The sequence below is a fragment of the Hyperolius riggenbachi genome, chromosome 10, assembly GCF_040937935.1.
Source record: "Hyperolius riggenbachi isolate aHypRig1 chromosome 10, aHypRig1.pri, whole genome shotgun sequence".
NCBI lineage: Eukaryota > Metazoa > Chordata > Amphibia > Anura > Hyperoliidae > Hyperolius > Hyperolius riggenbachi.
Window position 1 is genome coordinate 41,403,596 of NC_090655.1, and position 13,135 is coordinate 41,416,730.

The 13,135-nt window shown below is 45.7% G+C and overlaps 1 protein-coding gene across 7 annotated transcripts in view; it reads right to left on the minus strand.

The window, feature by feature from the left end:
* ADGRA1 (adhesion G protein-coupled receptor A1) overlaps window positions 1–13,135 on the minus strand; it is a 1,508,265-nt gene that overhangs the window by 1,368,401 nt on the left and 126,729 nt on the right. For 6 of the 7 annotated variants that reach the window (XR_011024437.1, XR_011024435.1, XR_011024436.1 and 3 more), the window contains exon 1: window positions 8,235–8,612. The exons of the other annotated variant lie outside the window; for it this stretch is intronic. Coding sequence is in view for 2 of the 6 variants with exons in the window: in XM_068257544.1 (XP_068113645.1) it covers window positions 8,235–8,467 (233 nt within the window). In the remaining 4 variants the exon portion in view is untranslated. Of the gene's footprint in view, window positions 1–8,234; window positions 8,613–13,135 lie in introns of those variants that run through there. 7 annotated transcript variants of the gene reach the window in all.

Below are 13,135 nucleotides of genomic sequence, written 5' to 3' on the forward strand. Positions count from 1 at the left end.
ATTTCGCGTAAGCGTAATTTTCGCGTAATTTTCGCATTACAGTTGTATCATGCCGTAATTTCGCATTAAACGCTACCGTAATTTCGCGTTAAACCGTAACGCTCCGTATAATATAAAAAAGCCGCTGACTTTAAGGGTTAATAGCAAAGCCCCCTTAAATGCTAAGAGCCTCAAATTTGGAGAATATATTAAGGAGATCAGGAGGAATAAGAGGAAACATTTTTTTTTTCAAAAAGACCTTATAGTTTTTGAGAAAATCGATGTTAAAGTTTCAAAGTAAAAATGTATACATTTAAAAACCCGCCGACTTTAACGGTTAATAGCAAAGCCTGCTTAAAGTTTAGGAACACCAAATTCCTAGGGTATATTAAGGGGATCAGTGGGAATAAGAGCAAAAATTTTTTTTTCAAAAACACCTTATAGTTTTTGAGAAAATCGATTTTTAAGTTTCAAGGGCAAAAATGTCTTTTAAATGCGGAAAATGTCAGTTTTTTTTGCACAGGTAACAATAGTGTATTATTTTCATAGATTCCCCCAAGTGGGAAGAGTTTTACTTACTTCGTTCTGAGTGTGGGAAATATAAAAAAAACGACGTGGGGTCCCCCCTCCCAGACCTCTTTAACCCCTTGTCCCCCATGCAGGCTGGGATAGCCAGAATGCGGAGCACCGGCCGCGTGGGGCTCCGCACCCTGACTATACCAGCCCGCATGGTCCATGGATTGGGGGGTCTCGGAAGGGGAGGGGCAGCCAAGCTTTCCCCTCCCCCTCCGAGCCCTTGTCCAATCCAAGGACAAGGGGCTCTTCTCCACCTCCGATGGGCGGTGGAGGTGGAGGCCGCGATTTCCTGGGTGGGGGGTTCATGGTGGAATCTGGGAGTCCCCTTTAAAAAGGGGTCCCCCAGATGCCCACCCCCCTCCCAGGAGAAATGAGTATAGAGGTACTTGTAGTACCCCTTACCCATTTCCTTTAAGAGTTAAAAGTAAATAAACACACAAACACATAGAAAAAGTATTTTAATTGAACAAAAAACATAACCACGAAAAAAGTCCTTTAATATTCTTAATTAACCATTAATACTTACCTGTCCCTTTAAATAAATGATCCCACGCAATATCCTCGGAAATGTTCTATCAGTTACAATGTAACAAAGTTATTATGTAACAACTTTGTTACATTGTAACTACGCCGCACCCGACGCCACTCGCCGCTCAGCCGCCGCATACGCGTCCGTGCAGGACGCTAAGTCCCCGCAGCTCCCGCTGTCCACCCCTCCCACATCTGTCACCCACATGTCACCCACATGTGGGTGACATGTGGGTGACATGTGGGAGAGGCGGGGAGGGCAGCGGAGCCGGCGGGGACTTAGCGTCCTGCACGGACCCGACAGAGCTCTGAGCTATATAGCTCAGAGCTCTGAGAAGCATCTTTGTATTTGGGCTCCAAGGAGCCCCATTGGTCCTTAGCAGACCAATGGGGTTCCTTCAAATCAGAAGGAACCCCATTGGTCTGCTAAGGACCAATGGGGCTCCTTGGAGCCCAAATACAAAGATGCTTTCGAGAGCTCTGAGCTATAGCTCAGAGCTCTGTCGGGTCCTGCAGCGCAGACGCGGCGGCGGCGGCGGCGGTGAGTGACGTCGGGTGCGGCGTAGTTACAATGTAACAAAGTTGTTATATTGTAATAACTTTGTTACATTGTAACTGATAGAACATTTCCGAGGATATTGCGTGGGATCATTTATTTAAAGGGACAGGTAAGTATTAATGGTTAATTAAGAATATTAAAGGACTTTTTTCGTGGTTATGTTTTTTGTTCAATTAAAATACTTTTTCTATGTGTTTGTGTGTTTATTTACTTTTAACTCTTAAAGGAAATGGGTAAGGGGTACTACAAGTACCTCTATACTCATTTCTCCTGGGAGGGGGGTGGGCATCTGGGGGACCCCTTTTTAAAGGGGACTCCCAGATTCCACCATGAACCCCCCACCCAGGAAATCGCGGCCTCCACCGCCCATCGGAGGTGGAGAAGAGCCCCTTGTCCTTGGATTGGACAAGGGCTCGGAGGGGGAGGGGAAAGCTTGGCTGCCCCTCCCCTTCCGAGACCCCCCAATCCATGGACCATGCGGGCTGGTATAGTCAGGGTGCGGAGCCCCACGCGGCCGGTGCTCCGCATTCTGGCTATCCCAGCCTGCATGGGGGACAAGGGGTTAAAGAGGTCTGGGAGGGGGGACCCCACGTCGTTTTTTTTATATTTCCCACACTCAGAACGAAGTAAGTAAAACTCTTCCCACTTGGGGGAATCTATGAAAATAATACACTATTGTTACCTGTGCAAAAAAAACTGACATTTTCCGCATTTAAAAGACATTTTTGCCCTTGAAACTTAAAAATCGATTTTCTCAAAAACTATAAGGTGTTTTTGAAAAAAAAATTTTTCCTCTTATTCCCACTGATCCCCTTAATATACCCTAGGAATTTGGTGTTCCTAAACTTTAAGCAGGCTTTGCTATTAACCGTTAAAGTCGGCGGGTTTTTAAATGTATACATTTTTACTTTGAAACTTTAACATCGATTTTCTCAAAAACTATAAGGTCTTTTTGAAAAAAAAATGTTTCCTCTTATTCCTCCTGATCTCCTTAATATATTCTCCAAATTTGAGGCTCTTAGCATTTAAGGGGGCTTTGCTATTAACCCTTAAAGTCAGCGGCTTTTTTATATTATACGGAGCGTTACGGTTTAACGCGAAATTACGGTAGCGTTTAATGCGAAATTACGGCATGAACGAAACGCGAAATTTCGCGTTGAAAATTACGCTTACGGTATTTTCAATTACGATTTTAATGGCAATTTCGCTACGCTAATTTCGCATCGTAATCGCAAATTTCGCATGCGTAATTATAGTAATGCGAAATTACGAAAATTTCAGCTCAACTCTAAACGTACTAACAGCCTATGAACTTTCATTCACCTAATTGTTAAATCTGCTGAAAGCTTCTGTCTCAACCAAAGTGCTTCCACAGCTCCTCATGGCTACTGGTACTTACAGTGGGTTGCAAAAGTATTCGGCCCCCTTGAAGTTTTCCACATTTTGTCATATTACTGCCACAATCATGAATCAATTTTATTGGAATTCCACATGAAAGACCAACACAAAGTGGTGTACACATGAGAAGTGGAACGAAAATCATACACGATTCCAAACATTTTTTTACAAATAAATAACTGCAAAGTGGTGTGTGCATAATTATTTGGCCCCCTTTGATCTAAGTGCAGTCAGTTGCCTATAGACATTGCCTGATGAGTGCTAATGACTAAATAGAGTGCACCTGTGTGTAATCTCTTGTCAGTACAAATACAGCTGCTCTGTGAGGGCCTCAGAGGTTGTCTAAGAGAATATTGGGAGCAACAACACCGTGAAGTCTAAAGAACACACAAGACAGGTCAGGGATCAAGTTATTGAGAACGTTAAAGCAGGCTTAGGCTACAAGAAGATTTCCAAAGCCTTGAACATCTCATGGAGCACTGTTCAAGCGATCATTCAGAAATGGAAGGAGTATGGCACAACTGTAAACCTACCAAGACAAGGCCATCCACCTAAACTCACAGGCCAAACAAGGAGAGCGCTGATCAGAAATGCAGTCAAGAGGCCCATGGTGACTGCAGAGATCTACAGCTCAGGTGGGAGACTCTGTCCATAGGACAACTATTAGTCATGCACCGTACAAAGTTGGCCTTTATGGAAGAGTGGCAAGAAGAAAGGCATTGTTAACAGAAAGCATAAGAAGTCCCGTTTGCAGTTTGCCACAAGCCATGTGGGGGACACAGCAAACATGTGGAAGAAGGTGCTCTGGTAAGATGAGACCAAAATGTAACTTTTTGGCCAAAATGCAAAACGCTATGTGTGGCGGAAAACTAACACTACACATCACTCTGAACACACCACTGTCAAATATGGTGGTGGCAGTATCATGCTCGGGGGGTGCATCTCTTCAGCAGTGACAGGGAAGCTGGTTGATGGGAAGATGGATGGAGCCAAATACATGGCAAACTTGGAAGAAAACCTCTTGGAGACTGCAACAGACTTGAGACTGGGGCGGAGGTTCACCTTCCAGCTAGAGTTGGGCCGAACGGTTCGCCTGCGAACGGTTCCATGCGAACTTCTGTGGTTCGCGTTCGCGTCCCGCAGGCGAACCTTTGCGGAAGTTCGGTTCGCCCCATAATGCACATGGAGGGTCAACTTTGACCCTCTACACCAATTAGGCTACACTAGCCCCTGGAGCCCCCCCCCCCCCCCCCCTTATATAAGGCAGGCAGCGGCGGCCATTACGGTCACTCGTGTGCTGCCTGCGTTAGTGAGAGTAGGGCGAGCTGCTGCAGACTGTCTCTCAGGGAAAGATTAGTTAGGCTTAACTTGTTCCTGTCTGGCTGCATACCTGTTCTGTGAACCCACCACTGCATACCTGTGCTGTGAACCCACCACTGCATACCTGTGCTGTGAACCCACCACTGCATACCTGTGCTGTGAACCCACCACTGCATACCTGTTCAGTGAACCTGCCACTGCATACCTGTTCTGTTCAGTGGACCCGCCACTGTATACCTGTTCATTGAACCCACCACTGCATACCTGTGCTGTGAACCCACCACTGCATACCTGTTCTGTGAACCCACCACTGCATACCTGTTCAGTGAACCCGCCACTGCATACCTGTTCAGTGAACCCGCCACTGCATACCTGTTCTGTTCAGTGGACCCGCCACTGTATACCTGTTCAGTGAACCCGCCACTGCATACCTGTTCTGTTCAGTGGACCCGCCACTGTATACCTGTTCAGTGAACCCGCCACTGCATACCTGTTGTGTTCAGTGAACCTGCCACTGCATACCTGTTCTGTGAACCCGCCACTCTATACCTGTTCTGTTTAGTGAACCCGCCACTGTATACCTGTTCTGTTTAGTGAACCCGCCACTGCATACCTGTTCTGTTCAGTGGACCCGCCACTGTATACCTGTTCAGTGAACCCGCCACTGTATACCTGTTCAGTGAACCCGCCACTGCATACCTGTTGTGTTCAGTGAACCTGCCACTGCATACCTGTTCTGTGAACCCGCCACTGTATACCTGTTCTGTTTAGTGAACCCGCCACTGTATACCTGTTCTGTTTAGTGAACCCACCACTGCATACCTGTTCTGTTCAGTGGACCCGCCACTGTATACCTGTTCAGTGAACCCGCCACTGCATACCTGTTGTGTTCAGTGAACCTGCCACTGCATACCTGTTCTGTGAACCCGCCACTGTATACCTGTTCTGTTTAGTGAACCCGCCACTATATACCTGTTCTGTTTAGTGAACCCGCCACTGCATACCTGTTCTGTTCAGTGGACCCGCCACTGTATACCTGTTCAGTGAACCCGCCACTGCATACCTGTTGTGTTCAGTGAACCTGCCACTGCATACCTGTTCTGTGAACCCGCCACTGTATACCTGTTCTGTTTAGTGAACCCGCCACTGTATACCTGTTCTGTTTAGTGAACCCGCCACTGCATACCTGTTCTGTTCAGTGGACCCGCCACTGTATACCTGTTCAGTGAACCCGCCACTGCATACCTGTTGTGTTCAGTGAACCTGCCACTGCATACCTGTTCTGTGAACCCGCCACTGTATACCTGTTCTGTTTAGTGAACCCGCCACTGTATACCTGTTCTGTTTAGTGAACCCCACACTGCATACCTGTTCTGTTCAGTGGACCCGCCACTGTATACCTGTTCTGTTCAGTGGACCCGCCACTGCATACCTGTTGTGTTCAGTGAACCTGCCACTGCATACCTGTTCTGTGAACCCGCCACTGTATACCTGTTCTGTTTAGTGAACCCGCCACTGTATACCTGTTCTGTTTAGTGAACCCGCCACTGCATACCTGTTCTGTTCAGTATTACACTACCTGATTGATGTATACACATGCAAGATGTTTGAAAGCACTTTAGGCCTGTCATTTAGCATTCAATGTGATTTCTGCCCTTAAAACGCTGCTTTGCGTCAAATCCAGATTTTTCCCGGGGACTTTTGGCATGTATCCCACTCCGCCATGCCCCCCTTCAGGTGTTAGACCCCTTGAAACATCTTTTCCATCACTTTTGTGGCCAGCATAATTATTTTTTTTTTTCAAAGTTCGCATCCCCATTGAAGTCTATTGCGGTTCGCGAACTTTAACGCGAACCGAACCTTCCGCGGAAGTTCGCGAACCAGGTTCGCGAACCTAAAATCGGAGGTTCGGCCCAACTCTACTTCCAGCAGGACAATGACCCTAAACATAAAGCCAGGGCAACAATGGAATGGTTTAAAACAAAACATATCTATGTGTTAGAATGGCCCAGTCAAAGTCCAGATCTAAATCCAATCGAGAGTCTGTGGCAAGATCTGAAAACTGCTGTTCACAAACGCAGCAGGCAAATTTTCCTGAATCCAAATTAAGTTTGATGGATCACTTATGGATTTCCTCATTGGAGTGATTGGTTGAAATTCTGCACTGGAACCTAATAAGGCTATCAGTACTGCCATTATCTCTATCCTGCTGTTTTGGATTCGTCAAGTCATTTTCATTGGCGATTTTGGTCAATAGTCTAACCCTTATCCCTGTCTTATTAACGTTATCTTGATGCTGTAACGTTTATACCTTAGTAATAGCCTTCACCCCAGACCCCACCCCCCTCTCCCTCAACATTAACCAATTACTGATATTTAGCCTTCAAATTCTAACTTTACCAACCAAGCATTTTACCCCCACTCTATCCTGAAAACCTACCCTTTCCAATCTAAGCCTAACCTTAGAAAGGATTGCACTTCATCCCAATCAGTAGCCAATACCCCCTTTCCCATGACATCTGTATGGCTGATATTGTGGTGAAACCCCTACCACAGTGTGATGTCATGACCATGGCTCTAACAGTTTGCCGTCTGTGAACCTTATTGCAATGTGGGTACTAGTGGCTGTGTTCAACTGCCAAGCAAGTATTATCTTCCACTGTGCATATAACTCTCAGTAAAAACATCACCTGGCAGGACTAAATTTGTCACCACCTGACAAATTTCAGAATGTAAATCAATCAGAAGAAAATTTTTAAAATGGGCAAAACTGATTTATAAATATTATAGAAAAAAAAAATGTATGGTTACTTTCACTACAGTTCCTCTTTAATGACACCCAATTAATACTTGCTTTCTGTAATAGATTTCAACGTTAGGCACTCAATCTAACCAGTGGGAGGTAGCCGCTGATGACTGCTTATAGCAGATGCCTGCTGCCTATCATGTGGTGACAAACCACACGGGATCAGTGAATAATGGCGCACAGCGCCTATGCATAGAAATGGCGCCGCATTAAAAAGATATGCTTATCGCTATTTATCGTTAGTACTGCATAATAATGGCGCACAGGGAAAAAAAGAAGAAAAACGGCACACAGTAACGTTATTTATCAATATTGGCACACACTTATGTTATTTATCAATAGTGGCACACACTAACGTTATTTATCAATAGTGGCACACATTAACGTTATTTATCAATAGCACCCTACATAAGCCAAACGGCAGAAGTTATTTAACTGCAAAACGATGAATGGATTTAATGTAACACTGTCAAGGTTAGGGTTAGGCACCACTGGGGGGGTCTTAGGGTTAGGCACCACCAGGGGGGTGGTTAGGGTTAGGCACCACCAGGGGGGTGGTTAGGGTTAGGCACCACTGGGGGTGGGTCTTAGGGTTAGGCACCACCAGGGGGGTGGTTAGGGTTAGGCACCACCAGGGGGGTGGTTAGGGTTAGGCACCACCAGGGGGGTGGTTAGGGTTAGGCACCACCTGGGGGTTTAGGGGTTAGGGATAGGTACAGAGAGGGTTCTGTGTGTTAACGCTAAATAACAATAAGGCTTTAACGCTAAATAACAATAAGGCTTTAACGTTAAATAGCGATAAGCGGCAAACGGATTCGCGGCAACACTGTGCGCCATTATTCACAGGCGCCATTTTCAGATGGATGCAACCACACACCTATTAATGGTAACGCTGGACACCCTGCACCCAGTGTTATCATTTATAGGCACTGAACTCTCCAGCTTTACCACTGGAGATGCTAGGAGATCTCTGGATATGCCTTAGTAGAATCAGGCCCCTGGTAGTGACACTGTGTTCTTTTAATCAAGACTTGCAACAGATCACATACAACTCAGTGTAGTACTCACAGGCTGACTGTTTGGTTGGGCAGTATTGCGGGCTGTAAAGTTTCCACTAGATCCCCTCCACTGCACAGCACTTTCACATGCAGGACTTTCTGCCTGCCGAGTCCCTTAGTGCGCTCCACAGTGCACAGGCAGCTGTCAGTGATGAGGTCCGGACAGATGCTGCTGGCCATTGAGTTTCCTAGCAGGGCTGAAAGCACAAAGCAGCAGCAGAGCAGCAGCTGGGACTGATCCATGTTAGGACATCCTCAGACAGCCAGGCATCCACGTGAAACCTTTGTCAGTTTCTCAGAAAGAGAAAAAAAGTTGTCAGAAGTTGTCATGATTGCTGTCTCTCCACTGCTTCAATAGACTGATGTCAGATCTATTGGATCCTGCTGTCATCTCTCTGCAATCAGCTGTTAGGGAGTCAGCAAGTTTGTGAGTGAACGTTTATCAGAAGTACAGTTAAGAGGGGAGGAAAGTCGTAAAGGGGGAAAAAAAAGTGGCAAATTGGTCTTTGCCTGTCAGCAGCTCACTCTATTCCTCATTCACACCCCCTCCTTTCTCCCACTCCAAGCCTTTCCCACCCACTCCTGTATCATTGGTGGATATATGGCACACAGAATCCTGCAGGGCTTCACAGCTCAGGATCGCACTGACTGCTATAGAATACAATGCAGAATTATTTCCATTCTATTTCCAACTACATAAAAGTTATTTAAAACTTTTTAAAAACAGTATTACACATATATGAAAAACAAAAGTTTGCTTTCCTAAAACAGAATTTGCGATAATTCAGGTTGGAGTGAGGTTGAGATGTCTCCCAGAGCAACACTGCTGAATATATGCAAATTAACCATTGTACCCTTAGAAGCTAAACACACCTCCAGAACCGCTGGAATGCAATGATGTGTCAGCTTGTTAATTTGTACAGAGCCATAATAATCCAACATGCATACAGACTGTTTCGGATTGTTTGATCCTCATCAGTGCACGGCATGGATTAATTTGGCTCTATAGAGTAGGGCTTGTAACACCGAGAGGTACAGACTAACCAGCAAGCTCATGGTGACCCAGAACTCATTGGAGTGTGTAAGGGACTACAATGGTCCTAAAAGCCCCCATTACTAAGATGTTAAAAACAAAAGTTTGCTTTCCTAAAATACACAACACATATGACATGCATATCTTTAAACTGATTTTTTGTGTGTGTTATATAGCTATACAGAGATGACTTGAGAGTACTTGAGGTTAACATTAACAGAGCCTATAATGATAGGTTCTGTCTGATTAAATCAAAGGGGGGTGGAGGGTTAAATACGCACCTGTCGTCTTCAGGGCACAGGTGATGGAGGTGATGCTCCGGCCTGCCCCGCCCCCCCTTGAGAGTGAACCAATCAAGTCGCAGCTGCTGAGCTGGAGGCGGGCTGTAGCCACATGTGGCAGAAGTCTTGGAGGCAAGTTTGAAAAAACAAAATCCCCAAGGGCCCTGTAACGATTGTGGAATTCTCTCCGTGATCAGCGCACAAGGCGTGCGCTGACACTGCGGATATCCTCCAAGAGCGTATAATTTGAGGAAACCCAGCAGAAGGTGCTGGGTTTCCTCAAATTATACGCTTGTGGAGGATATCCGCAGTGGGAAATTCCTGTCGGCAGGTGGAGCTGTGGAGTGCAGAGGAACAGCTCCTCTGCCCTACCACACACGCCAGACAGGAATTGTACGAAGGGAAGAAACGCAATCGCAAGAGAGGCGATTGAGAATGAGCACAGAGACAGATTGTAAAGTTGAGTTTTAATCCCTAAAGGGCAGAAATCACATTATGCACAGCTCTGGGTGTCAGTGGGCTGGGGAGTGAAACACATATAAAAAACAAACAAACAAAAAACCCACGCAAGACAGATGTGCTAGCCCTCAAAAGTGCTGTTTGGGCTGCTTTCACAGCAAGTGAGGAACAAGAACACAGGCCCAGCTAATGCTTTCCCTACCTATCTGCAGCAAGTCTGACCCTGCTCTCACTAACAGTCAGCAACCAGCAGAGAATGAATCTAATACGGCCACCGCAACGGCTTTTTAATAGTGGGGGGTCCAGGAGTGGGTGCTAACTGATTGCCTGCCATGTGTCTGCTGACTGAGGTAAGGGGTCAACGTTTGGCTTCATGATGATGTATAGGGGTCGGGTCGAACATGCCATTTATTCGCAGTTCGGCGAGAATGTGAACAGCAGAAATTCGCTGGGAACTGTCCCCCGGCGAACTGTTTAGGCCATCTCTAACCAAAACCTGCCAAAGAAAACCACAGTGCCAGAGGTGCAAGAAGAAGGGGACGGGGAACTGTAATTTTTTATTTGTATATAAAAAAAAAAATTTCTTTGCATATATAAAATCGAGTTACCTATATCAAAAGCTACAAGGTCTTTTTGGAAAAAAAATGTTTCACTTATTTCCACTATTCTCTAACATATGTAGCAATTTTGGCGACGATAGCATGTATGGGGGCTTTGCTTCTTAACTGCTACCTCAGCACAAACTGGGACCCTCCTTCAGCAATGTAAACTTTGCAGCTATGCAATTAAAGTAATGACCAATGAATTACATTTGGTGCTGCAATGAACACTGGCTATTGGTGCAGCATGCAGCAGGGGTGTTGCATAGGCATAGTGTTAGGCTTACTTCTACAATGGTCAGTGTTGCTCAAGGACCACTAAAGCAAACAAAATGAAGCAGTTAAAATCTGACAGTGACAGGTTTTGGGCTAGCCAATCTCCCCATGGGGGATTTTCAGGGTTTTTAGTTTTAAAAAGCATTTCCTGAATGGCTGTTGCCAAGTCTAACCACCAAAAAGTGGGCAATAGGGAGGCTGGCATCTTACCATTTTGGCAGTTAAACTGCTGTTCAGGAAATGCTTTTGAAAACAAAGAAAACCCTCAGAATGCCCCATGAGGAGATGGGCTAGTCCAAAACCTGTTGGTTCAGTCACATTTTAACTGTTTACTTTTTTTCACTGTACTTCTATTCAACATAATGGCAGTACCCTGCTCAAATTAACAGGCAACAATTTTAAATTATGAAATTAAAAGCCCAGTAATAAAACACCAGGAGATTACATTAGTAATACAGTAGTACAGGGCTGAGCAGAGGCGAGAGAGGCTCCAGCCTCAGGGCGCAGTGTAGGAGGGGCGCACAACTCACTCAGCTATCATTCCCCTATTGAGTTTGAAGCAGAGAGGAATATTAAAAAAAAAAAAAAAGGGGGATACATGGCAGTGACTGCAGGCCAAATAACTAGAGGTGTTGGGGGCCCTGGGGTGCCTCTTAGTCTAATAGTAATCAGTATGTGACGGCTGGGGTGGGAGGGATGGAGGGAGGGGCCTCTTAGTCTAATAGTAATCAGTGTGTGACGGCTGGGGTGGGAGGGATGGAGGGAGGGGCCTCTTAGTCTAATAGTAATCAGTGTGTGACGGCTGGGGTGGGAGGGATGGAGGGAGGGGCCTCTTAGTCTTATAGTAATCAGTGTGTGACGGCTGGAGTGGGAGGGATGGAGGGGCGCACTTTGGGGTCTCAGCCTTGGCTACTGGAGGATTTAGTCCCGTCCCTGCAGTAGTAAAATAATATAAAATGTTGCTGAAAATTATGAAACACCCAATGGCTTTACATGACTTCATGTTCGTTTTAATACATCTAATCTGACCAACCATGTTTGAAAAAAGACGACAAACACCAGAACACCATCGTAAGAACCTGAATAAACAAAGGAAATCCTCATCTTAGCAAATAATCACATATCCTGCATCTGCGTGCTTCACTTGTGAGGAGGCCACTAATAGCGACACACAGGGGGCTGGTTTATTAATATGGGTGCAAAGAAAACTGAAGCTAAAGTAAAGCAGTTGCTCAAAGTAGCCAGTCGGCTTCAACTTTTAGATTAATAAGGATTGCGATTGGATTGCTCTAGCCAACTAAATCTGCCCCACGAAAAAGGTCATCAAGAATAGCACGAGAGGCTTAAGGCAGTGAATTCACAACTATCAGCTGCTTTGTACACCAACCAGGGGCTCTCTAACACTCAGCATAGGCCTTGGAGAGGTGCTCCCCCAAATAATGTCACATATAAACATGGTTATAACATGGCGTGATTTTTTTTTTCTGCTGGGTAACTCCAATGCATGTCAAATGCTGACATAAGTGGGGTTGCACACACTCACATTCAGCTGTACCATTTTGCAACTGGAAGTTGCTTACACCTACCAGCTGGGTGTCTAAGTAAACATTTTAGGAAAGGTGGGGGGGGGGAAAGGCTGCGCCATCCCTAAACACATGCTGTAATTGAATGGTTAATCGCACAGGCATACACCGCCTCTGCCAGACTGAAAAATGCATGCCCAGCATCCAAGACAAGTGCTAACATTTATTAAACTAGGAGGTACTTTAGCTTTCAATATGGTTTGCATGCAAAGTATATTATACTAGACACTTGCGCCACGGTGAGGCAGACCTCCGGGCAAGTGACCTAACCTAACTCCTGCAGGAGTTGGCCCACGCAAATACTTGCATCTCAACAGGGGCGCCTCGTGTAGGCCTCCTTGTACCCCCAGGAAATGAAGGGCAGCGCAAACGCCCCCACAAAGCATCCACTGCCCGGGAGCGCCGCAACTGCCCCCCACAGGCAAATGTAAGTTACACATTTTTTTTCTGCTTAGCTGCTCCCGAGGTTTTAAATTTAGGTTAGGTCACTTGCCCGGAGGTCTGCCTCACCGTGGCACAAGTGTCTAGTATAATATACTTTGCATGCAAACCATATTGAAAGCTAAAGTACCTCCTAGTTTAATAAATGTTAGCACTTGTCTTGGATGCAGGGCATGCATTTTTTCAGTCTGGCAGAGGCGGTGTATGCCTGTGCGATTAACCATTCAATTGCAGCATGT